This window comes from Gigantopelta aegis, chromosome 8 (assembly GCF_016097555.1).
Source record: "Gigantopelta aegis isolate Gae_Host chromosome 8, Gae_host_genome, whole genome shotgun sequence".
Classification (NCBI taxonomy): domain Eukaryota; kingdom Metazoa; phylum Mollusca; class Gastropoda; order Neomphalida; family Peltospiridae; genus Gigantopelta; species Gigantopelta aegis.
Window position 1 is genome coordinate 31,414,522 of NC_054706.1, and position 26,940 is coordinate 31,441,461.

The window sequence follows — 26,940 nt, forward strand, 5'->3', positions numbered from 1 at the left end:
TTTCTGGATATCCTGGTGTTTCTAATACCACAAAATGTATTTTTCATATTATTTTAAAAGCTCGTACCTCCGGGAAGTAATGGTCATACAGATGAGCTCTTGTCTCTTAAAGGGACATTCCTGAGTTTGCTGCAATTTTTAAGATGTTATCGACTAACAGAGACGTTTTAACGATTGTAATTACATATGAAATATATTTTTCTGCACAAAATATTAGTGGCTCTAAATATTAACGTGTTATAATATTTGTATTAGGTTAAATTTCATTTTATTTCCTAAAATATTGTGTTTTCGTACGTACGAAATTATTTGACGAAAAAAATCCAGTTTGGGCTTCTTACAAATATTAAGACGACCAGAAACACATTGAATATACAGACACTGATAAACAAGAAAATATATTTAATATATGTAAGTTTAATCGTAGAAATATTTTATTAGTCGGAAACATCTTACAATGCAGCAAACTCAGGAATGTCCCTTCACGGTACTTCACCCATTTCAACGTCACAGACACTTATTTCACTCTGTTGTAACTTTATCGAAATGTGTTACAGGTTTGGAGATTAACCAAACTTACCACTGGTTGAAACTAGAGTCTGCAATTTTAAATTACCGTATTCAAGGCATTCCTAATCGTATGGTAGACTATAAATTGGGTAAAACTATTTTTGATTGTGCTGATTTCTCATCAGGTAAAATACCTTGTCTCCAATGTACTTAACGTTTGCGTTTCACTCGTGTGATTAAAGGCATACTATCACGGATTTATGGACCTTAATTCTCTAAAAATGGATAATAAATAAAAATTACATTAATTGTTGGAAACCAAATCTAGCTATCGCATCACCTTAACTGAACCATGATGGAGTGAAATCCATGTCATCCCTTCTTGGCAATTTTAGTTTTTGAATTATGGACCATTGCCATAATTTACAAAATGTCATTAATAAATGGAGTATGGTGGTTATGAAGATGGTTGAATAAGGTACATTTAGGGACAAATCAAATTACTTTTGTGCAGGTAATATTTTGTTAGACCATTAAATAGGACATTGGTCTGTGACAATATGCCTTTAATACGATAAGGCGAAATGTATCTTTGACATAGTACAGTGTTTATACAAACCGTTACTACCAAAGTATACTGGGAGTCATGAAAGTCAGATCAGAGGTTCTGAGTCCCAATACAATTTCCACTTGCATTGCAATTCTTTGTGATACGATGGTTGGGTTTGTATGTTTTTTGTTTTGTTTTCGTTATTTTTGTTGTTGTTATTGTTGTTGTTGTTTGGGGGGGGGGGGGGGGTGGTGAGAGGTTTTATTTTGGTTTATTGTTGTTTGTTTGTGGGGTGGTGGTGTTGAGGCTTTTTTATGTGTGTTGTTTGTATTATTATTTTTTTTTTTTTTTTTTTTTTTTTTTTGGGGGGGGGTATTTGGTTGGGTTTTGGGGGGACGGAGGGTTTAGATGGTTGTCTTTGTTGACGTGTGTGTGGTGGGTGTGTGTGTGTGTGTGTGTGTGTGTGTGTGACTGTAAGTGGGTGTTGTTCTCCATGAATTGAAGTGACACCCCATGGTATGTGCTATTTTGTACTTGGATACTAAATGTATTATATACTTGACAATCTAGAACATGTCTTCATCATATCTGTCTGGGGAACTTGGATGGCGTGCCCAGGATAGGCGTGCTAGAACCTTTTGGTGGATACAACAACGCATGAAACGTTTGCTTACCGTAGCCGTTATATCTGCAGTAAGTTTCAAGTGGTAAAACTTTCGCTTGATGCGCGGTCAGTGTGGGATCGATCCCCATCAATGGGCTCATTGGGCTATTTCTCGTTCCAGCCATTGCACCACTACTGGTATATTAAAGACCACGGTATGTACTATCCTGCATGTGAGATGGTGCATATAAAAGATCCCTTGTTATTAATGGAAAACTTTAGCTGGTTTCCTCTCTAAGACAATATGTGGAAATTATCAAATGTTTGACATCCAATAGACGGTAATTCATAAATCAATGTGTTCTAGTGGTGTCGTTAAACAAAATAAACTTTAACTTTATCTTCTCTCACACATTACGTGACACAGTATATGTCGCAATTAATTTATTTTATAGCTAATACCCACTGATTAAATAAGCCGTTTTTGTTTTCTTCTCTTTTTTTTTTCTCTTTTTTTGTTTGTTTGTAGTATTTAACTTGTGATTCACTCTTCTGACTGAAGAAAGACAATAACATCCAGTTACCATAGCGACAGCATGTAATATTGGAAGGTATCCGATGATACGTGATTCTAAACAGGAATTAATCCTAACGACTGTTAACAGAGCTGTCTAGCGATAAATAAACAGAATTAAACATGACCACCCTAGAGGAAGAAACTAGATATCAGTCTTCCAATGGTCAATTTTAATACGTGGCCTGCCTGTTTTAACAATATAGCACTTATCGATTTCGTGTAAATAATACCGTTGAGACCATTTTTCACCATATAGGTATGGATACCGATATATGTTAAAGGACTATTTTCGATCATCGTAGTTATTAAACATTCACGCATTTGTCTCTCGTGGTTTAATTACACGCGATATTGTGCGCAATAATACACCATGCTTGACCTTATTACTAATGAATCAATACATTTTTTTAACGTCTCTCTCTCTCTCTCTCTCTCTCTCTCTCTCTCTCTCTCTCTCTCTCTCTCTCTCTCTCTCTCCAATATATACATGCATATTAATATCATATAATACAACATTATACACGCATTTTAAAACCACCCAACTTAGAATTATCTGAAAAATGGTAGAAAATAAAGACATATCTGTTTAAAGACTAATCGCCAATTATGGGTCGGAAGTGTAAAAAGTATGAGGTGGAATCTCAAAATAGCTATATTACGTCATATTTACTATTCCAGCGGAATCGTAAAAATAAATGTCCAGGGCCCTGTAACATAAAGCACTCGTAACACTTACGTCAGACGTACACCATATATAGTGTGTGGCGTACGTCTGACGTGAATGTTACGAGTGCTTTGTGTTACTGGGCCCAGATTCGATGCCTTGTGTATTCCGACACCTTATTGAGAGTAAGAAAGGGTATCCGCTGCTGCCACATACGTTACTTCTACTAAAAAGCATAAAGGTACCAGTGAGGTACATAATACGCCCGTCTGCTCAAGACCTATTCCAAAAGTACGTTTTCCTGGACACGCACGTCTGAAAAAGAAATCTGGGGTGCTGCATTTGTGCGAGTTATTTATATTCTCCAAAGATTGTTCGTTCGGCTTAGCAGCATGTTATATTTGATATTCATTATTTTATAGACAAAAGGAAGGAAATGTTTTATTTAACGACGCACTCAACACATTTTATTTACGGTTATATGGCATCAGTTTACAGACAAGACAGCACATGCCACGGAATTTGGTTTAGCTCAATGGTCGAGTCAGGCATAACGAGCTAAAGGTCGCATTGTCATTTCTCATTACCTAGATTAAGTGTTGGATATCAAGCAGACGTCGTTTAAAATGTGCTGGGGTGTCATTTCATTTTTTCTTAGTTTCGTGCTTATATCCAATTAAAGTTCAAGCACGCTGTCCTGGATACCAACCTCAGCTGTCTGGGACAGGGGGTTAGTGGTTAGTGACAGAGTCTGTGTAGTGGCCTTAAGTAGTTAAACTCGCCGGTACCGGGATGTGAACCCAGTACCTCCTATCTTTAAGTTCGATGGCTTAACCACTAAACAACCGATGTCTGTTCTGACTAATATATTCTTTTTACAGTCTGTTTGCGTCAAAAGGGAACCAATGAATTGGCATATAACTACATGTATATAATGAATAAAGTTAAAATCCATATAGATATATATTATTAGGTTTTAAACCCATACTAACTCAAATCACTTTTTTTTTTGGAGAATAAAAAAAGAATAAATTTAAAAAAAAAAAAAAAAAAAGTTGCTTTACAAATTATCATCAAATTGCATAGGTTAAATCTTATTTAGACAACTGGTGGAACAGCCAATGTAAAACACACGCAGTTCAACCTTTAGTCTCTGTGCACTGCATTGGCGATTACTTTGGCTGTGGTATTTGTCTTCACTCTTGTATTAATAATGAGATTAATCTATATAATTTGATGGTAATTAAGTAAAGAAACGTTTTTATTTACATAGACTTTATTAGTTTTACAATGTAATTTTAACTGGTATGGGTTTAAAACTCAATAATATCTTTAAAAGTTTTTATTTTATTTATTATAGAGTTATATGTAAATGCATAGGTTCCCTTTTGATGCAAACGGATTACATTTACCATCGGCGTGTTCAAGAAGGAAGGAAGGAAGGAAATGTTTTATTTAACGAAGCACTCAACACATTTTATTTACGGTTATATGGCGCCAGACTTATAGTTAAGGACCACACAGATATTGAGAGAAGAACAGGATAGTACATACCATGGCCTTTGTTACACCAGTCGTGGAGCACTGGTTGGAACCAGAAATAACCCAATGGGTCCACCGACGGGGACCGATCCCAGACCGACCGCGAATCGCGTGAGCGCTTACCGAGATCGGTAAACTGACATTACACCAGTTGTGGAGCGCTGGCTGGAACGAGAAATAGCCCAATGGGTCCACCGACAGGGATCGATCCTAGACCGACCGCACATCAAGCGAACGCTTTACCACTGGGCTACGTCCCGCTCCTACGTGTCCAAGAGGTCTAGCGGTCGCGAACAGTTTGACTGCTACCAGTCTAACATTCTAACTTGCGATGGCGAGCGCTCGACCTTCCCTTTCTGCACTTACTGTGTATTATTAAATCAAAACAACAATATTTCACAATATTTTATTACAAAGTACTTTCGCTTTACGCACATTAATTTTCTCTTACAGCTATAAGAGACTAGAATATATTTCGTTGATAACATCAAGTAAAACCTTGAAAAAACAATCAGTTTACCAATATATTAAGATATCGTTTAAAGCAAAACTGGGAAGAAACCTTTGTATTTTAATACCAGTCAGCTTTATCGTGGCTAACAATACAGTTCGGGAAACAGAATTACATCATGACAAGAGCGTATGGTTGTACTACATCAAATACAGTACCATAGACAATCATGTTCAAATAATGTAAATAAACATATTATTAACAATGTATCATCCGAACTACGAATCGGAAATATGATTGCCACATTATAATACAATGAATATATATTAAAGACAAGTAAACTTTAAACGTCCAAAAGCGACCCGCTCTTTAAGCATTTAGAATGACGAATACTGCGTTTTACCTTACTCAAATTATAGACAGCAGCAGAAGTCAAAGAATAACGCGACACCAGAGGAAAAATTAAATAAATACTTGAGATTATAGGATTTTTTTTTTTTTTAAATAAGCCTAACGTAGGCCACGTTATATGTACAAAATGTTATTACAATGGCGGTCACCAAGTAACGTATTGAACAATGATAAATAGTTACCCACTGAACCTTGCGGAGAACTCACTCAGGGTTTGGAGTCGGTATCTGGATGAAAAATCCCAAGCCTCGATTGGGATCCGAACCTAGTACCATGTAAGTGTGTTATTCACATATATATGTCGACACTTATAATCAAATAGCATATGTTACCCATTGAAGTAACGTATCGTGTTACTATATAAAAACTGGCAACGTTTTTATTTCCTTTCAAACTGTGTAAAGAAAGATAACATGCCTGGGTATTGTTTATTTATAACATTAAAAAAAAAGTTTAACCGTTTAATTTACTTTAGAAGAAAATCTCTCATTGTGTACTTTATAGCTATACAATAAACTTGGATTTAGTATCAACCTGTCCATCGTATAACCTCGTTTCCTAATACAAATCACATAACAGCTACATTTTTAATACATTCGTTGGTTTTGACTATTAATGTACAAACTGCCATCATGATTTGTAACGCAGGTAGATCCAGGAATATTGCGTAGGAGCAAGGGAAAAGGGATACATGGACAAACTTGTGCCCAGTTATTTTGTTCTCTGTACAATAAAATATGTTTGCAACAACCAACTCGTGAAAAGGGCACCCCTATAAAAGTATTAAAATCACCACGACACGCGTGCACATGAGACTAATCTTTGATATTTCTTAACACTCCCCAATTTTTGCGAACGATGCGATTGTCAGTTACACATCATTTGATGCATTTATTTGATATTCCATCGTTGGGCGGTAAAGCGTTCGCTCGATGCGCGGTCGGTCTAGGATCGATCCCCGTTGGTGGCCCCAAACAAAATAAACTTTAACTTTTGATATACCTCAATAATAGGACATTGTACCTATAGTCCGTCCCAAAAGGGTCGCCTTTTTTCATACTATGGAATTTACTACAAGTTATTTATTTCTGAGCCGATTGTTTTTTAAATTGGACCAAAACTAAAAAAAAAAAAAAAAAAAATTATTTTTTATTATTTCAAAAACACTTTTACTTTTCTTCTAGTCAAAAAAAAACCCTGATATTATTTACCAAAAACATGTTTGTAGGAGGATGGGACGGACTATAGATCCATCGATATTTTCTCTCACGGAAGAAGTGTAGCAACAAAAAAGTCGCTGGTTCGATAATGAATGTTGGTGACCCTTCTCGGGGTTTAATGACAATTGACATTTGTGTTATGTGTAATTATAAAAACACACGGGTTCAAATTCGCAACTGATTAAACGGAAACACTTTTGAGTGAACTAAAGTGAATTAACGAGATTGTGATTAAAAGATAACTATTCTGTTTATGTTTGGAGTGCAATAAATCAAACCACGGGCGAACGATACACAAGTTTCTGTTTTGTTTCTGCTCCGTCTGCATAAACACAAGGCACTCGAAACTATTTACATAAAACATATCAATCACAAAACCTATCACCTATTAGTTGGGTTTTAGAACAGTTCAACACTTTGCAAAACACGTGTCTGTAATCTATTATCATCATATTAGATATCTACCGTAGACAAAATAAAAGATATATTTCAATAATCACACCAAATGTTTTGAATTTATTCAAGTTTACGTTATCCAGCTAATGGCATAGCCAGCATGAGGCAGACGAGGCGCTTGCCTCGTCTGGAATTTCCCCAGATTTATTGTATTTTTCCCATGACACTGATATTTATTTCACAAGTCTGGGTTTGTCCCGGCGTTTTTTCCTCTGTCGCTACGCCCCAGAATTGATATATATATATATATATATATATATATATATATATATATATATATATATATATATATATATATATATATATATATAATATATATAGATATAGATATAGATATACATATACATATACATACATATATATATATATATATATATATATATATATATATATATATATATATATATATATATATATATATATATATATATATATATATATATATATATATATATATATATATGTGTGTGTGTTTTTGTGTTATTACCTCTTTGGTATTTTCAACATTATTAAAAACCTGATCAATGGTTGAATGTCATTAAATATGGCACTACAACGATTTGTTAAGATTATTTAAAACGCCTTAATGTTTTCAAAATATATACACACTGTATTTTTATCTGATGAATTTCCGCTAGTGATTTACAAAATCAGTTATGAAGGAAGCACCTTTGTGAAAATTAAATATGATATGTTTTATTTAATACCTTCGAAGGCAACCAATCCACATGAGAAATATTGTAACACTGTGTCATATGTTTATGATGTTCCTGCATTGTTATTTGCTTAAGAATTAAACCAATTTTTTTAACAACATGTACAATTCATGGTGTCATTAAAACTAAACATTTAACCATAATTTAACCATATCAATAATATATCACAAACATGCCTGTGCCAAACTACTCCCAAAATAGAACAAGAACGGACATGTATTTTATTGCAATTTCAATTTAAAAATATATCATTCAGATCACAAATTGCTTCTTCTTTATTTTGTTGCAGGGGTGGGGGCGTTAAATATTAATTCAGGCACTATTCCCATGGATCATTTTGTGGGCCAACTACTGTGAAATAAACATATTAAGGTTTATAGTCTGTTAATATCACAAGCTCGGGATAGCACGTCTAAACAATTGTGTGTTTCAGGGAACGTGCCAGAAAAGATGAAGTAGGGGTAGGTGGGCTTTTGTTTACTACATTCACCCCTACGGGTCACAATAAAATTGTATGTAGGTCAGGGATCGAAATACTGCCATCCCGAGCGGTTTTTGCCGGTCAGCATTACCACGAACCGTCAGATATGTTTGCCTGCCATCCCGACAGACCGGCTATGAATATTTGTGATCTTTATTTATATTTGTGATCTAATTTGGTCTGGTAGGTTTTTATTCGGACCGGTAGAATGTGTAGCTTACCGAACGGAATATATGCCAGGAATTTCGACCTCTGGACGTACTCTTTTCATCTACATTTTATTTCTTTATTTTGTTTTTTAAACGAATAAAAATGTACATCAAATAAAAGTAAGGTCAGCCCTTTTTTTCTATGTAGGTTCAGATTTCCGGAAACCCACGTTTTTAGGTCTTACAACATAAGTGCCAGTAAAAAAACTGCAATATTTCTCAACCACGATAATTTGGCACAAATATGGTTCAATTAGTAGAGAACTATAGCTACTTTGCATTTGCGACAAAATTGCATCTTTACACAAAAAAGTTCAAGGCATACCATGCTTTTAGCAAGCGTTCACAACAGTTATGAAATTATGCATTGTTTTGGAAATATTACACAAAAAAAGTGACTCCACCCATTGGTCACATGGTAAAACCATTGGCCAATCAATACAAGGTATCTACTTCGTCCCCATATACGGTGTACTGTGTCTTTGATTGGTCTTTATTATTAATGACGTAATCTGTCCTGTCGTTTGTAGATTGTTCTCTGAAACTCTCCGTTTTTAAACTTGCCGTTGTTCCTTCCTTTTCAACCGAAACTTGTAGGGTGGAGCAGGGCTTACCTCGTCGAAAAGTGTCTGCAAATAGAAATAACTATTATAGGTTGGGGTTTTAGGGTTTTTAAAAACAGAATGCAATAAATAAAAGAATAATTTGGCGGGAAATATATTGTGTAACTGTTTATATGTGACAGCTCTCATTTACAGGGAAGAAGAAACGAAAACATACAAGAATTTCGATAGTCAAGAACAACAAAAAATTAAAATAAAAAATCTTAAAACAATATTATGGTAAGATTAAAATTTTAATATCCTTACCTTAATATTGCTTTAAGGTTATTGCTATATTTTGTTTACATGAAAATGTATTTAGCACTTTTGTGTGGGGGGTTTTAAAGGTTATTTATAAAACATTTAGTGGTTATATTTTACGTTCTAACTGACATCTATGACGACTGTCCTGTGTTTACCACCACTATTAATATTGTATTGACTGACAGTCTTTTTAATGACTACAATTACATTCATATGTTAAATACATTTTGTTGATTGGACGATCAGAAACATATTCAGTACACAGACATTCTAAACAAGAAAATGTATTTAATATATCTTTTTAGTAGTTAAAAAGGCTCTGAAACATGTTATATCCCACCCCCACCCCAATCAAATGAAATAAAATAAAGATCTACATGATATTGTTTAATCACAGTTGCAATGTGATCGACATATTTTTGGGAAGCTTTGAAACAGTGAAGTGTGGATGATGTATAATTATAATTTGACATACAGTCGAAATTATAATTTGTGAAAACAAACTTTAAGTTAGCAAACACATTTGTGCGGAGTATACAATAGCAGCAAAGTCGGACTATAGTGCTGTCGGAAATAGAATAAAAATGATTTTCGTCGATTATTTCTTACATATTAAACAAACAAGTAAATATTTTGTAAATATCTATTTAATTATAGTCTACCTAATTTAGCATTTACTTGTTTTGGCTCTCATTGATGTAGAAGGTGGTGTTTACTCTTGAAATTAAAAGAAATAAGTCAGCAAACAGGTGATTTATGCACTTTATTGGAACAGACTATAACAAAGTTTGGTCAACATATGTCAATTTCATTGCTGTTACAATATGTGAGACTGTTTCTGATGATGGTTTACCCCTATTCCTCTCCAAAACAAAATATTTGTAGACATTTATAAGTAACTTTTGAGCAAAACTGTCAAGAACCATTTTGAGTTTGTGATCTATTTTCCGGTATTAAAGGTGCTATCTCAAAGTTGCATAATGGCAGCTATTGCAAATCATGTTTTTATTAAATTTTGCTTTAACATTTAAAGACTACACCTTTAACTATATGCCCATAATTATGATTATAGGAAATGATTTTATCTACTAGTAGAAAATACATTTTTATTGGAGAATCTTCATCACAAACAGATGCTTCACATATAACTTCTGATATATCACCTTTAAGTGGTTGCAAGATTGTGTAAATTTCTACTGTATTTATATTGAATTTATATTTACTAAATATGCTGGTCAAAATTAATAATTTATGCTGCAATTCAAAATAATCAGTCATCTTGCAATTTTAAATTAAAAGTTTCTTTAAGGGTAAATGAAATTGACACATATCCGTCAACATGTGTTATAGTCTGTTCCAATAAAGGTCACAAATCTCCTGTTTACGATATTTTTATTATTTAAACGCCACCTTGTACATCAATGAGAGCCCAAATAAGTAAATGCTAAATTAGGTAGAGTATCATTAAATAGGTATTTACAAAATATTTACTTGTCAGTTTAATATGGAAGAAATAATTGACGAAAATCAGTTTTATTCTATTTCCGACACTACTTTAGTCTCTTTAATCTGAAATTACTCCATATAAACTCTAGAACGAGCATCAAGATCCCAGACGAGATACCGACGGCGACCACAAAGAAACCTAAATTTATTCCATATAAACTCTAGAACTAGCATCAAAACGCCAGACGAGATACCGACGGAGACCACAATGAAACCTAAACTTACTCCATATAAACTCTAGAACGATCATCAAGATCCCAGACGAGATACCGACGGCGACCACAAAGAAACCTAAACTTACTCCATATAAACTCTAGAACGAGCATCAAGATCCCAGACGAGATACCGACGGCGACCACAATGAAACCTAAACTTACTCCATATAAACTCCAGAACTAGCATCAAAACGCCAGACGAGATACTGACGGCGACCACAATGAAACCTAAACGTACTCCATATAAACTCTAGAACGAGCATCAAGATCCAGACGAGATACCGACGGCGACCACAATGAAACCTAAACTTACTCCATATAAACTCCAGAACTAGCATCAAAACGCCAGACGAGATACCGACGGCGACCACAATGAAACCTAAACTTACTCCATATAAACTCTAGAACGAGCATCAAGATCCCAGACGAGATCCCGACGGCGACCACAATTAAACCTAAACTTACTCCATATAAAATCCTGAACTAGCATCAAAAGGCCAGACGAGATACCAACGGCGACCACAATGAAACCTAAACTTACTCCATATAAAATCCAGAATTAGCATCAAAAGGCCAGACGAGATCCCGACGGCGACCACAATGAAACTTAAACTTACTCCATATAAACTCTAGAATGAGCATCAAAAGGCCAGACGAGATCCCGACGCCGACCACAATGAAACCTAAACTTACTCCATATAAACTCTAGAACGAGCATCAAAAGGCCAGACGAGATCCCGACGGCGACCACAATGAAACTCCCGGCCAGCGACTTGAGATCCAGGCCCCGGTCAGAGACACTGTCCGAACACTTAACCGCCCCCTTCGTCCACCATTTCATCTTCAGCTCTTCTAAAATCCTCTCCTTTTGAAGTTTCAGTATCCTGAATAATAAAGAAATATAATTGTTCTGATTTGTAGGCGTGGTTGGAGAAGAAGATAATTATTATAAAATATACTGAACAGCGAAAGATTGTTGAATATTAATACAGTTTCTTTAATTTATTTAAAATTACTGAGTGTGAATCTCTGAGTATCTAATCGCGTCTGTTAGATTATTAATATTTTGTTACCATTTTAGGCCTATTTTCACAGTCCATGTACAGATTTAATTTTATCGTGAAATATAAGAAGATTGAAATTTTCTTTTGTTGTTTAGTATATATTGATCTTATTCTCTCATTTGTTCTTTCAGATTTTTTTTCGTTTTTAATTCAATTGTTCACTGTTCTTGTTTCTGTTTTCATCTATTGACCCATGGTAATTCTACTCTCATTCATTAATTTATCCACACATCAGTGCATTAATTCACCCATTTGGATTCTGAACGACAAAACCGTTATCCGTGATCAAGACCGTATCTCTGCATAAGACAGAGTCAAAAAGATATTTTGGCAAATAGAGGCGGATTCCATTAATTTCAATCTAGTTCGTGTTTGATATCCAGTAGCAGATGTGTGTTTCGTGCTGGGGTGTCGTTAAACATTCATGCATTCATTTACTCTTATCTAGTTCCTCGTCTAAATGAGGACAGCCACTTCCGGTGGTATCCTTTACTGGACAATACATCACATGACCGCCACAAAGAGGACTGCCACTCCTTGACTATTTTACAAAGTCAAAAGTAGCACAGGACAGACCTCATTGGAATACATACAGCTGATATGACGCGCACTCATGAATGTTTTTCAATGATTGAAAGATCACCATTTATGGAATTAAGGTCTTAAAAATATATTAACTTCTGTTAACGTCTTATACAATGTTAATGGTTAAACAAATGAGAAACAACAATTTCCACATTAAACCTGATAATAAAAGCTATTAAAACAAACACTCACTCATGCATCTACACTACATTCTAGACGCATGCACGCGCACGCGCGCACACACACACACACAATACACACACAAATACAATACACGTGCACTCACAAACACGTTTCTTGGGGATTTTTGTGTGTGTGTTTGTTGTTGTTGTTTGTTTGTTTGTTTGTTTGTTGTTGCTTGTTTGGTGGGGTTTGTTTGGGGGTTTTTTGGGGGGGAGTTGGGGGTTTTTGTGGGGTGTTTTTTTTCGGGGGGAGTCCATGATATACAAAAGAACAAAAATATTTTAAATATTAATATATCCAATCAATAAGAAAACTAGAAACACTAACGCTGCGGAAATTTTCTTAGTCCACGTAGATTTATTCTTCAAGGCGAACGCATACGGTCTTATACTGAACACATCGCCCACAGCGGTGAGGTCACAGTCTCTGGAGGTCAGATACTTCACCACGGGCGAATCCGTGAAATACGCGAAATTGCCTTGAGCAAGTCTAACCATGGCGTCCTCGGTGCTGTTCATGAAGCCGGTGGCGTTGATGCTCTTCCAGATGTTGACGTACTTGTCCCCGAGCGGGTAGTCCCACACCGCCAGACTCTTGGCGTCGCCGTACACTCCCAGGGACATGTCCTTCCAGATGGTGTAGAAGTTATCCTCAATGGCGGCCATCCGCTTGAAGTAGTTCATGATGGAGGTTTCCTTGACGACGGAGAACCTGACGTCAGACTGCGAGGCGAGCTCGTTGAGGCTTGAGATGGACGCGCCCATTCTGGAGACGGTGAGGAAAGCTGCCAGGTTGGCGGTGAACGTCGACATGATGACGATGGAGAAGAACCAGAACCCCGCCACGAGGATTCGAGCCGGGATGCTGCGAGGAGGGTCTCCACCACCTGCAGGGAAGGCAAGACGATGACAACATAAACTGAAGGGGGAATGTAGTAGTCTGACTGTAAGTCAATACCTGTGTAAATCAAAGCCCTGTATTACGAAGCGATCCAGGGCCCTGTTCCACGAAGCGATCTTAGCGCTAAGATCACCTTAAGTGCATATGTTAGCTGTGCAGTTACGGTGATCTTAAGGCTAAGATCGCTTCGTGGAGCGACAAAAAACATTATAATTTTCAAAATCGTATCTCTGTACAAAGCTGTCAAAATGAATATAACACAAACTAAACGACAAAATATTAGTTTTTTTATATGCAGTTATGTTACAGACAGAACAATACCTATCATTGCCTTTGAGAAAATAAATATAAGATCAAATGTTTCAAATCCACATCCACATCAAGAACAGTGTGCAAAATGTTTTAAAAAAAACAAAACAAGTCAAATATCTGGAAGTAATACAGTCTATAGAATCGGGATTTAATCCAGATGGAATCTTCAAACCTAATACTTGGAACATAATCAAAGTTAAACCTGAACCAATCTTTAGAAATACGTTTCCTTGCAAACTGGGCTACTTTCGTATAGGTTATTCATCACATAGCTATATTCAGTTCAACATATTTCTGGGAGACTACAGATTGCCCACACCCACCCCCAACGCCACCCCCGATAATTATGGACCTGACATCTAAAAACATATCTTGACTTACCTGACATGGTTAGCGAACCCACGACATACCAGATGCTTTCCTTGAGGTCAAACGACTGACCTCGTTCATAATCGTCGGCATCTTCCGACATGGGCGTAAACCTGTCAAACAGCAGCAGCAGAATGCTCGTCACGACGACGACGACGCCGAGACAGAGCCACGCTATGGGCGTGAAGACGTCGGCGAAGTAGAAGAGGCTGATGTCGCGGTTGGGCTTCTTCATCAAGATCTGGATGCCCGCGAAGTCGTAGTACGGAAGAGTGAAGTCGACCACCTTTTCTCGCTCAGCCGTTACTGTGAGCGCTGCCACTATGATGTCAGCCTCCTGAATCAGTGGAAAGTTAAAGTTCTAGTTTGTTTTGTTTAACGACACCACTAGAGCACAATCATTAATTTATCATCGACTACTGGATATCAACAATTTGGTAAGTCAGACATACAGTCTTCAGGAAGGAAATGGTTTATTTAACGATACACTCAACACATTTTATTTACGGTTATATGGCGTCGGATATAGTCTTCAGAGAAAATCTGCTTGATTTTCCCGTTAGCAGCAAGGCATTTTTTATACGTACAATTACCTATAGGCAGTGCAGCGCATGCTGTGGCCTTTGAAATGCCAATTGTGGAGTACTGGTTGGGATGGGGTAAACCCAATGGGTGCGCCAAGTCTGCACCCACTAAATCATCAGTGACACCTTCCGAAGTTGCAAAAAACACGAAGAACAATTGTGGGTACCGAACTGCAAGGTATAGTGTTCTGGCAAACAAACTATCATGTTAGAATGTGCATTTAAAAGGACATTCCCGAGTTTGCTGCATTGTAAGATGTTTTCGACTAATAAAATATTTCTACGAATTAAACTTACATAATAAATATATGTTCTTGTTTAGAATATCAGTGTCTGCATATTCAATGTGTTTCTGGTCGTTTTAATATTTGTAAGAAGCCCTAAATGGATTTTGTCTTCAAATAATTTTAGGAAATAAAATGAAATTTAACCTAGTACAAATATTAGAACGACCAGAAACACGTTTAATATACAGCCACTAAAATTTTATACAGAAAAATATATTTGATATGTAATTAATATCGTTAAAAAGTGTCTGTTAGTCGATAACATCTTAAAACGTGCAGCAAACTCAGGAATGTCCATTTAATTAGTTTTATCCTGTCTGTGGGATGGTGTATATAAAATATCCCTTGCTACTAATGAAAAAAAAAATGTAACAGGTTTCCTGTCTAAGACTGTATGTCAAAATTACCAAATGTTTGATATCCAATAGCCGATTATTAATAAATCAATGTGTTCTAGTGGTGTCGTTAAACAAAACAAACTTTAATTTTTTTTTAGTTTCAATGTATACGCCGTCACATTATTAACTGATGACGTCATCATATTCAGTGACGTCTTCATATCCAGTACATTACAAATATCACATTTTGTCAAAAATTGCTTCTGTGTTTCCACCAAGTTAGTTGTCTGGACACTATAGAAGCACGGGGGCGAGACGTAGCGCAGTGGTCGGTGTGGGATCGATCCCCGTCGGTGGGCCCATTGTGCTCTTTCTCGTTCCAGCCAGTGCACCACGACTGGTATATCAAAGGCCGTGGTATGTACCACCCTGTCTGTGGGATGGTGCAAATAAAAGATATCTTACTGCTACTCGAAAAGAGTAGCCCATGAAGTGGTGACATCGGGTGTCCTCTCTCAATATCTGTTTGGTACTTAACCATATGTCTGACGCCATATAACCGTAAATAAATGTGTTGAGTGCGTCGTGAAATAAAGCATTTCCTCCCTTCCTTCCTATAAAAGCACTGATCAGTACAGTCACACCAACGTTAAGATTAGCATTAAACTTACCCCTCTCAGTATGTTCCCAATACATCCATTCCATTGTCCGTCACTGCCGGCGTATCCGTAAAATTTCTCATCGCATTCTTTTACGGTGAATGTGAAACCGATACTTTTGGCGATCTCTCGTATGGCGTCTATACTGTAACCATAGTAACTGAGTTGCCCTCCAGTAGTGTTTCGAAAAACAAATGGCGGCTCCTGCAAAACAAATCGACACAAATATATTCATAGACAAGGCAGAAAAAAGAAATAAATGTTTTATATAACGACGCACTCAACACATTTTATTTACGATTATATGGCGTCAGACATATGGTTAAGGACCGTACGGATATTGAGAGAGGAAACCCGCTGTTGCCACTTCATGACCTACTCTTTTCGATTAACAGCAAGACCACGGGCTTTGATATACCAGTCGTGGTGTACTGGCTGGAACAAGAAATAGCGCAATGGGGCCACTGACGGCGATATATCTCACACCCACCACGCATCGAGCGAGCGCTGTACCACTGGGCTACGTCTCGCCCCCCCCCCCCCCCCCCCCCCAACAGAAGAATCAGAGGCACTCGTTTCGTGAGAGCTTTGTGAATAAGGTCTCAGATCTATTGCTAACGGGGATGTTTGGAACCATGGGGTCAATTGTATGTGAAACACCCTTTACTTCAGCTGCCAAAGATCCGCTCTACAAGTGCCCTCATAGTTTAACTACCTCTCTAATTTGTTTCGGGCTACGGAATGAAAACATTACACGAGGATTGTCCTAAAATGTGAACTAACATATCTTCAAAGAAGGCTGTCTATAATTAGCATAGGGCGCAAACTCTTAATAGTGACGCTCAAGGAAGCTGTGTGTGTGGGGGGGGGGGGGGGGGTCTCTTTCTGAAGTTGCAGCTTCTTCCTTGTTTCCAGTTCATTTTCCACATCTTCTACTAAATAGGCCTGTTAACTGGATGACTTACGACAAGTGAAACCACTCTGAGGACTATTGCTGTCGAGTTGTCTGGGTAGAGACTGGAGTTCTTGTCTATCGTTTCACCATTCCAATGTCCAACCTGAAATTGTAATGTAATATTATGATGGCATTATTGTGTCACCATCCCAGTGTCCAACCTGAAAGTGTCGTGCAATATTATGACGTCATTATTGTCACCATCCCAGTGTCCATCCTGAAAGTGTAATGTAATATTATGACGTCATTACTGTTTTACCATCCTAGTGTCCAACCTGAAAGTGTCGTGTAATATTATAACGTCATTATTGTCACCATCCCAGTGTCCATCCTGAAAGTGTCATATAATATTATGACGTCATTACTCTTTCACCATCCCAGTGTCCAACCTGAAAGTGTCGTGTAATATTATAACGTAATTACTGTGTAACCATCCCAGTGTCCAACCTGAAAGTGTAATGTAATATTATGACGTCATTACTGTTTCACCATCCCAGTGTCCAACCTGAAAGTGTCTTGTAATATTGTGACGTCATTACTGTTTCACCATCCCAGTGTCCAACCTGAAAGTGTCGTGTAATATTGTGACGTCATTACTGTTCCACCATTCCAGTGTCCAACCTGAAAGAGTCGTATAATGTTATGACGTCATTAGTTTCACCATCCCAGTGTCCAACCTGAAAGTGTCGTGTAATATTATAACGTCATTACTGTGTAACCATCCCAGTGTCCAACCTGAAAGTGTTGTATAATATTATGACGTCATTACTGTTTCGCCATCCCTGTGTCCAACCCGAAAGAGTAATGTAATAGTATGGCATCATTACTGTTTCACCATCACAGTGTCCAACCTGAAATTGTAATACAATTTTGACATAATTTCTTCACCATCTCCATGTCCAATCTAAACTTGTGATGTATGACGTCAATATTTTTCCCCATTGCATTCTCCAATATGAAATTGTACTGAATGATTGTTTCGCCATGCAAAGTATTCAACCTAAAATTGTACCACGTAAAATTAATTATATATAATTCAATATCATTATCAACATTAAGTTAATGCTCAGGATTGAAACCAAATATTGAAAAAAGTATTGCTATTTGGATCAGATCAAATTCAAATAATACTCATAATCTATGTAAAGATAAAAACTTAAAATGGTCACAAAAGAATTTTACCTTCTTTGGAATTAAATTTAGTGTCCAGTCAAATCAAACTGTACAATGAAATTATACTGACAAAATTGAAGAGATTTCAATGTTACTGAATACTTGGTCTAAACGTCATCTTACTATGCTGGGTAGAATTACCGTTGTCAAATCCTTGGCTCTATCTAAACTTGTTCACCTTATTCTCAGTATCACCAATTCAGATAATGGCATAATAAAAACAATCAACAAGATCCTTTATTCATATATTTGGAAAAGTTCCATAGATAGAATTTCTCGGAATTCGCTAATGCAGGATATAGAAAATGGTGGTTTAAAAATGGTATCATATCCTTAGATGTCACCTCCCAAACAAAAATATTTTATTTACTAATATAGGAGATGATTACCATAAACTGTGTGGGAAAAAATTTACAAATATGTTCTGGAAATAGGTATTCAATATACTAGCATTATTCAAAAAGAAAGTGGAACTTAACGAAAATGATGTAAGTTCCGAACCACCTCCCTAATTAAAATTGGTAACAAAAGTGTTCATTACCAGAATTGGAATATAATAGGTATAACAAACGTGCATGATATGTATGACCCAGATGGCAACTTATTTAAATATGATGGATTTTGTGAATTTTATGGCTTTCATCCACCATTTACTACATTTGAAGGGCTAAAGGCTGCAATATTACATACATGGCCATTGTTATCCACTAAACCACTTTCAGCTGACTTTCTATTTTGGCCTAAGTATATAAATACCATAATACAAAACAAACAGGGGTCAACACATGTATATAACAGCTATATAAAGTCGTCTTTTTCTCCACCAAAAAATATATGTAAATGGGAAAGAGAATTACATTTTGAACAAGAATACAATTGGTGGAAAAGTATCAACAGCAATGTGTTCAATATATCTAAGGATACCAAATTAAGATGGTTCCAATATAGAATAATCCAAAGAATTCTCCCTACAAACAAGTTTCTGTATAATATTAGAGTGATAAGCAGCCCAAAGTGTAGCTTCTGTAATGCGTATATTGAAACGTATACACATTTATTTTTTGATTGTGTACACGTCCAAAATTTATTTAAACAAGTCGAGCAATGGATAAAAGAAGCTGCAGACATTATAGTTATCTTCTCTTGTGCCAGTTTTCTTCTTGGCCACTCAAAGAACAATATCATAATTGGCATTATTGCTCTTTTGACAAAGCAATTTATATATAGTTCAAAATTTCTGAAGAAATCACTAGATATTAAAATATAAAAAATTCATATACATTGTTATTATATATTAGAAAAAAAAAATGTATTCCAATAAAATCAAATATAATGAATTTATTAAAAGATGGAGTGTATACCACAAGTTGTTTGAATAAATATCTCTACGTCATCCACCACTGACAGTATACAAGTATTTATTGCCATATATACATGTATAAGAAATTTTGAGTGTTTGGTACTGAGTGAGGTTCAATGACGTGTTGGCAAGAGGTTTGTTGTTTTATTTTATATTATATTAATTTTGATCTGTGTATGTATGTATAAACATATATATATATATATACTGTGTGAAAATGTGACCAAAACTGAAAATAAAAAACACTTAAAATAATAATTTTAAAAAACCATTAAGTTAATGCACATGAAAACAGGTAACCGATACCTTCATGAGGCTCCCGTCATAATCATAGCGGACGATATCGAATGACAGCGGATATTGTTGACTGGTGTACCCTTGTACATAGATCCCAGATTGTGAGCCAGATAACTGAAATATAATCAAGCAATCAACGGGTAAAGCTATATTGGTCTATATTGGACAGATTTTTTTAATATTAAGATAATGAGAATGGTAGGCAGAGGGTGATAGATGAGAAAGATGAATGAGTTACCGTAGGCATTGAAAGTGAGATCACCGCCCACATCCCCTCTAAAGCTGAAGTGGCCAGAATGTCTCTCCTATTAGAAAGACGAATTAATAACCGCCCCGTTCCAACAAATTGCAGGCATCTTTCACCACTATCTTACATGCAAAATTGAATGCATACAATATATATAATGATCATCGATTGGTTTAAATTTCTGAGTTTGAGACCATCAAAATTATCTCACCGTCAAAGTGATAATACGCGGGTCTTTTCATATTACAATACAAAACCTTCTAGAAATCAAATCCTAGAATACAAAATTGCGTTGAATACCAATCCTTCAACAAAAAATGTCCTGGAATACAGAATGTCCTAGAATACAATCCTAGAATACAAAACATTATAGAATACGATCCTAGAATACAAAATATCGTAGAATACACATACTAATAATTAAAATTTCCTAAAATTCGAACCCAGAATGAAAAACATAAAAATAATACAATGCATCAAATATTACAAAAGTGTACATTCTATAAAAGGGAAACAATTAATTATCCTTATTTTTTTAAATAATACATAAAATGCGTCTTTATTTAGTTTATATTTTAATTAGGGGCTTTTTCATACTATAAAGATGGTTCATTACCTTCTTAACGACATCGCGAATTGCTCTGAAGCATGATTCGCAGTTCTTCTGACAATCACAGAGCACTTTGGTGTCTTTTTGGGAAGTCAATTCTGAAATTGCTGCATTGGTGAAATCGACCAACCTTTGTAGTAGTGGCCGATAGCGGCTATCCTAAACAAACCACATAAATATACTCATTATTATTCACGTACAAAACAGAAAGAAAGAAGGACATAATACCTTGTCAAATAGGAACAATATTTAGAATGCTACAGATTAAAAAGTTATATATGCACAATTACACAGGACTTTACTTTAACTTTGTTTCAGTGGTAGCCCATCGAGCTACCTGGTTATAAAATCTGGTAGCCCTCAGTAGAAATTGGTAGATTTTTTTTTTTAATTAAAAAAGCAGAATCATTTATTTTTATTTAAACATGTTGTTTTAGGTGAGTTTTGTTTTTTAGGTGTTTCAGCGTCTTCTTGATTGCAGAGTAACTGGATATGCAAAAAAAAAAATCTAGTAGCCTGGCGGACTACTGGGTTTAGATATTTGGTAGCCCGAGCCACAAATAGGTAATCAAGACACCCCAGGTACCACTAAGGTCGAATCCTGCTGAATATGTTTGCTAAATCGGCCCACTATCTAGAGGAGTCGGGGCCATTCCTCTCCTATTTTGTTCGAGAATCTTACTTGAGTAGAAATACACAATTCTAGGATCAGGGAACTATTAAGTTTTAGCATAAGCCCTTTGGTCAAATCCTATATTCAACCCCGACAACGAAGTAATAAACACTTGCATAACGAGCAAAGAATACATACTGGTATGACGATTATAGAGTGTGACATGTGCAGTACAGATAGGGCACAGACCTTAGTTTTTAAACATTTAGGCATATTTTTCACCTAAACCCTAGTTTCAATCCATAAAAATGGACGCTAAGTTTGGTTAATGTACAAAGCTGTAACAAATTTTAATACAACCGAGTGAAACAAGAGTCTGTGACGTTGAAATATCTTTAAAATAGACAAAAACGCGACTCCATAACCATTACGTCTCAGACGCATGTGCGTTTTTAAAAGTATGAAAAAAATTAATTTTTTGGTGTTAGAAACACCAGGATGACCAGAAATACTCCGGTTGTACGGAAATGGATAATCTAAGCAATACAATATAAGTGATGTTTGATCGTAAACGGCTTCAATAGTGAAAAATATGCCTTAGTGTTTAAAAACTAAGATCTGTCTCTTTAAAAGAAATACACGAATATTCGTATTAAATGCCAGCGAACTGGTATTTTTGAATCTAGGAAGGCATATAATTCAATGAAAACAAATATCATGAGGTCGAATCCTGTGAGTTGATCTATATGTTTTTCCTTTTTCAGCTAGTGTGTCATTAGTAATAAATTATATCAAATACAATTATGTAATTCCCCTGCATGTGTTAAACATAGTATCTAAAAGGACCTTTTCAGCTATTGTACAAAAAAGCTTTGTGACCAGTAACCTTCTCATCCCTACACCATTAAATATGCCAGATGATATTTTATCGATGTCCTATGGTTTTGTTAATAAAACATTTGTTTTCTTTTCCTTGGGTTGTAAGAACCGCTGATTAAACAACTTGCGATGCCGTCCTTTGTAAAGTCTCCTCAAACTGACCTGTGTTGTAGCGTTGTTATCTCTGATGTAGATAGCACTGTATTTAGCACAGCCATGACAGCGCGGCACTTTGGAATCTGTGGTTAAAACGATCCAATAATAGCGACCCAGGACCATATCCAGCTGTTTAGCCTCGGAAATAAAATTTAAAAAGTAATATGAGGTATCATATCTATTCAGTTAGTTGAATGATAAATATGTACAGCTTTAATGCATCTATACAGATGTATTTTATAATACATGAAACTTGAAATGCACCTGAATATTCTTTATAGTATGAAACTCGCGTAAAGTCTTAAAACTTGGATTAGGCAAAAACAAAGTCGGTCTCTGGTTAGGTTAAAGTTCCAGAACTGATGCGGCGATGCGGCTCTTTTTTTTCTTTCTTTCTTTTTTTTTTTCTTCTTTTTTTTTCTCCTTTTTTCTTTTTTCTTTTTTTCTTTTTCTTTTTGTAAGCACGGGTTGCACAGAAAAGGTGAGTATATTTGACACCGAAATAAGGGGCATATTTTTTATTGAAATCAGAATGCTCGTCTAATTTCATGCGCGATGGCATTTTGCTCCAAATGCGGTTTCACGTCATAGCAAGAAAAGCCCGGCAAAAATTGACGTCATACCGCGGGAAGTTAAAAAAAAACAATTTTAAAAATTGAGGCGCAAGGCTCAGAATCGACGCGTGCGCTGACCAGAGACCAGAAATTTAGTTTCTTTGGCGTTAAGGACACAACACAACATTTGAAATGTGCCTATTACGAAAGTTGGCTATTCAACAGAAAATACTATTTGTGCAGGTTTCACTGTAGCTCACTGTTTGCTCTCATCTTAGAAAACAGAAGGGGTTAGGTGATCCTAAACAGGCTTTGTAAATTCGGCCCAATGTTTGCCTTATTTTCGAAAACAGAAATGAATCTTGAGTTATGGATGCATAGGAAGAAAACCTGATTCAAGATGTCTTCCACACATTGGGAAGAGGCTATGAGCATGATGTACTTCACTTCCGTCTTGGAAGCGATGGTCTTCAGTATGTGTTTGGCGGTGCAATTCTCCAGCGATATGTCTATCTGGAAGAACATGTTGCTGGCAAAGGCCATATCGTGGTGTTGCTGGTATTCTGGAGGGATTAAAAAAAAAATTATACTGATAACGACAAGAAAGTACTTGTATTAAGTAGATGCGGTGTTCCTAACACTTCGAAATGGTCAGACTAAGCCCACAATAAACGCTTGTAGGAATTGGCAGGTGTGTTATACGGTAGGACAAAAGAAACAACTTGTACTAGGGCTGGGAAGGAAGGAGGGAAGGAAGGAACTGTTTTATTTAACGGCGCACTCAAAACATTTATTTACAGGTTATATGGCGTCAGACATATGGTTAAGGATCATACAGATCTATGAGAGGAAACCCGCTGTCGCCACTATCTCTCACATACACTCTCTCCCTCTCTTTCCCTCTGTCTGTCTGTCTGTCTCTCTCTCTCTCTCTCTCTCTCTCTCTCTCTCTCTCTCTCTCTCTCCTCTCTCTCCCTCCCTTTCTCTCCCTTGTGTGTCGCACCTTTATCTCTCCCTTTTTCTTTTTTCTTTCTCTCTGTGTGAATCTCTCTCTCTCTCTCTCTCTCTCTCTCTCTCTCTCTCTCTCTCTCTCTCTCTCTCTCTCTCTCTCTCTCTCTCTCTCTCTCTCTCCCTTTCTGTCTCTCTCTCTGTCTGTCTCTTTATCTGTCTGTCTCTCTGTCTGTCTGTCTGTCTGGTCTGTCTCTCTCTCTCTCTCTCTCTCTCTCTCTCTCTCTCTCTCTCTCTCTCTCTCTCTCTCTCTCTCTCTCTCTCTCTCTCTCTCTCTCGTAGTTTAAGATTTTTCTGAGGATTCGTTAAGCAAATATTCCTTTCGAAGGGCCTCATGTATCACTTTCGATCCCACAATATCCCCTTGTTCAGCCCCTAACACCGAAACAAATCTCCGTACCTTGTCCTGTTTCATCATACATCACTGTCACTGATTCCTCCTCCTGATTGGAATGTAGAATCAACTTGTGAACAAATCGTCTGTAGTCGAACGAGTACGTCCGTATGTTCATGTGTCTGGTACTGTTAACACTCGAACACAACTGAGCGTTCACCGTGAAATATCCAATAATACCGAAGGGAAAGTCGGATGGGCAAGGTTGTCCGCGCATGTCTATCACAAACACCCAGTTACTGGTGTTTTTAAAATCTGTTGGATAAAAAGAACCGAAAAGGTACATGGTGGCGCAGATTTCCATCAATTGATGCTAGAAAATTCCATCTTTTACCTAGAAATATTCCATCTGCATATACCCCTGGTTATTTGTTCTAGGAATCCCTCCAGTCAACTCCCGTTTACATATATCAATACAGAAAGGTATTTTCATTTCACATTTTCAAATGGGAATTCAGCAGTGGCATTTCATCAAAACTCCATTCGAATGTGACCTATACTGTAGGTAAGGTCTATTTTAAGGAAACTAAAAGAATGACTCATCAAAGCAAGAAAATAAAAGGTCATGATATACTTGTATTCTGAATGCTTAATATTAAAAATATTCTAGAATTTACAGCTTTAAGTCTCTCCTATATAAATGTCTGAACTAATTATACAGTATTTATATTCCCAACACTTTGAAGCCGCACATTTAAACTATAAAGTCTTAAACGCACGAGGTCATTTGCATAGTATGTGTATTTGGCTTATTTTCATCTACTAAAAAAACCAAACACCGTATAAATATATATATATATATATATATATATATATATATATATATATATATATATATATATATATATATATATTTCGGTAATTAAAAACCATTAGCCTACGTTACCTTTGTTCAACAGAAATATGGCATCGGTGTCTTCAACAATATGTACATGACCAGGAAGTTTGAATGGAATTTGATTGTCCAATGTAGCATTCACAGTATTTGGCTGAAGAACAACTGAAAAATAGTATTAGAAAGAATCCCTGTTTAGCCTTGCGCTAGATGCTTACATTGTCCCACAACTTAACTAGTACGCCAAAGACCAATGTGTGTAGATGTCCTCTCTATTCCAAAGTGCATATGAAATATCTGCTGGTTTTCGATAGTAGTGTAGGCATCGGGTTTCATCTCATCTCTTATTTTATACAAAGTATCAAAATAGCCATGGTTCAGACAGCAAATCACTAGCATAGCTGGGTGCATGGTAGATCACGCCCCCTCCCCCACAATCACCTGACGCCCCATAACACGACTTATAGACAGTGTAGGTGCCCCCTTACACACACACACACACACACACACACAAACCACCACCACCACAGTAGTAACCAGGCTTGTATACGGTCATGACCTACTTTCCGTGACCTTGACCTACTTTCCAGTGACCCAGCCACTGACAATCTAATTAAAATTAGCTCCACTGGTTAATTATTATTATCTGTGGATCTAACAGAACCCCGTTGGAGCTCATGTCCAGCTTGAACTTTCATTCGACCAATCAAAACCTTACTTGCAAAATCATGACAGTGATTTGAAAAGAATTTGAAAACATTCGGGATTATGCCGAAGGTATACGAAATGATTCGGGTGAATTACGAAGTACGCCGGAAACTAATTTCAATGTAAAATGTTATATAAAATTCGTTTCAAGACAAAAACAAACAAAAAACGTGATGGTATAGCCATAAAATCTGTTTATACTAGTATACAATCCATAGTTTATTACTGCACTTTTCCTCCTGTTTCTTAATGTTGAAATAGACCAACAAGTTCGCCTATCGCATAAATAGTCTCGCCCGATATTTTTAGAATTTGTATGCTCCCGAATAACGCTATAAAAGGCGAAGTGTAATTGGTCGATATTTAAATTGTCATTTATAGATGAAATGTCATCTGGACATGAAAGTCCACGCAATGCTGTTAGATCTATTGGCAGACTAGTAGAGCTAATTTTAATCAGATTGAGCCAATCAGGGCCGGTGACTTACTGTCAGTTGGACGAAGCCAGGTCAGTAGTTCACCGGCCCTTAGTGACTAGGTCACCGGAAAGTAGGTCAAGGTCACGGAAAGTAGGCCATAGCCTTATACAGCCCTGGTTACTACTCACGACGACCACCACCACTAATGTGTGTTGTCCCAAATGTACCAATTAGCCGCAGATTACGTTGTACTGAGGAGTCATTAAATAAAATTAATATTCTTTTCAATGTTCGAATATTTATCAGTTTTGTTTAACGGCACAACTAGAGCACATTCATTAATTAATTATCGGCTATTAGATGTCAAACATTTGGTAATTCTGACACTTAGTCACACGAGGAATCCAGCTACATGTTTCCTAACGCAGCAAGAGCTCTTGTATATATGCACAGACAGGAAAACACCTACCACA

General features: G+C 36.5%; 1 protein-coding gene across 2 annotated transcripts; it reads right to left on the reverse strand.

Annotated features, from left to right (window-relative positions):
• Positions 1 to 7,473: 7,473 nt before the first annotated feature.
• LOC121379288 (ionotropic receptor 25a-like) lies at positions 7,474 to 24,955 on the reverse strand. 2 transcript variants are annotated; one of them, XM_041507834.1, is made up of 10 exons: positions 24,512 to 24,955; positions 22,556 to 23,666; positions 20,908 to 21,060; positions 20,054 to 20,158; positions 17,225 to 17,317; positions 16,272 to 16,463; positions 14,404 to 14,728; positions 13,138 to 13,696; positions 11,672 to 11,862; positions 7,474 to 9,020 (listed from the first exon to the last, which is right to left on the reverse strand). In XM_041507834.1, exons 2-10 carry the CDS (start codon positions 22,670 to 22,672, stop codon positions 8,827 to 8,829), a joined length of 1,929 nt encoding a protein of 642 aa, XP_041363768.1. In that variant the 5' UTR covers positions 22,673 to 23,666; positions 24,512 to 24,955; the 3' UTR covers positions 7,474 to 8,826. The 2 variants fall into 2 exon arrangements, with proteins under 2 accessions (XP_041363768.1, XP_041363769.1); XM_041507835.1 differs by lacking the exon at positions 24,512 to 24,955 and having other exon boundaries at positions 22,556 to 23,958.
• Between the last annotated feature and the right edge of the window lie 1,985 nt (positions 24,956 to 26,940).

Bases quoted from the DNA above. Each gene is read 5' to 3' on its own strand.
- LOC121379288 (XM_041507834.1), bottom strand. From the start codon at position 22,672: ATGGTCCTGGGTCGCTATTATTGGATCGTTTTAACCACAGATTCCAAA. The intron at 17,318-20,053 runs GTATCGGTTACC...TTACAATTTCAG, and splicing joins ATGACGGGAGCCTCATGAAG to GTTGGACATTGGAATGGTGA. The intron at 9,021-11,671 runs GTAAGTTTAGGT...TTCTATTTGCAG, and splicing joins CGTTCTAGAGTTTATATGGA to ACACTTTTCGACGAGGTAAG.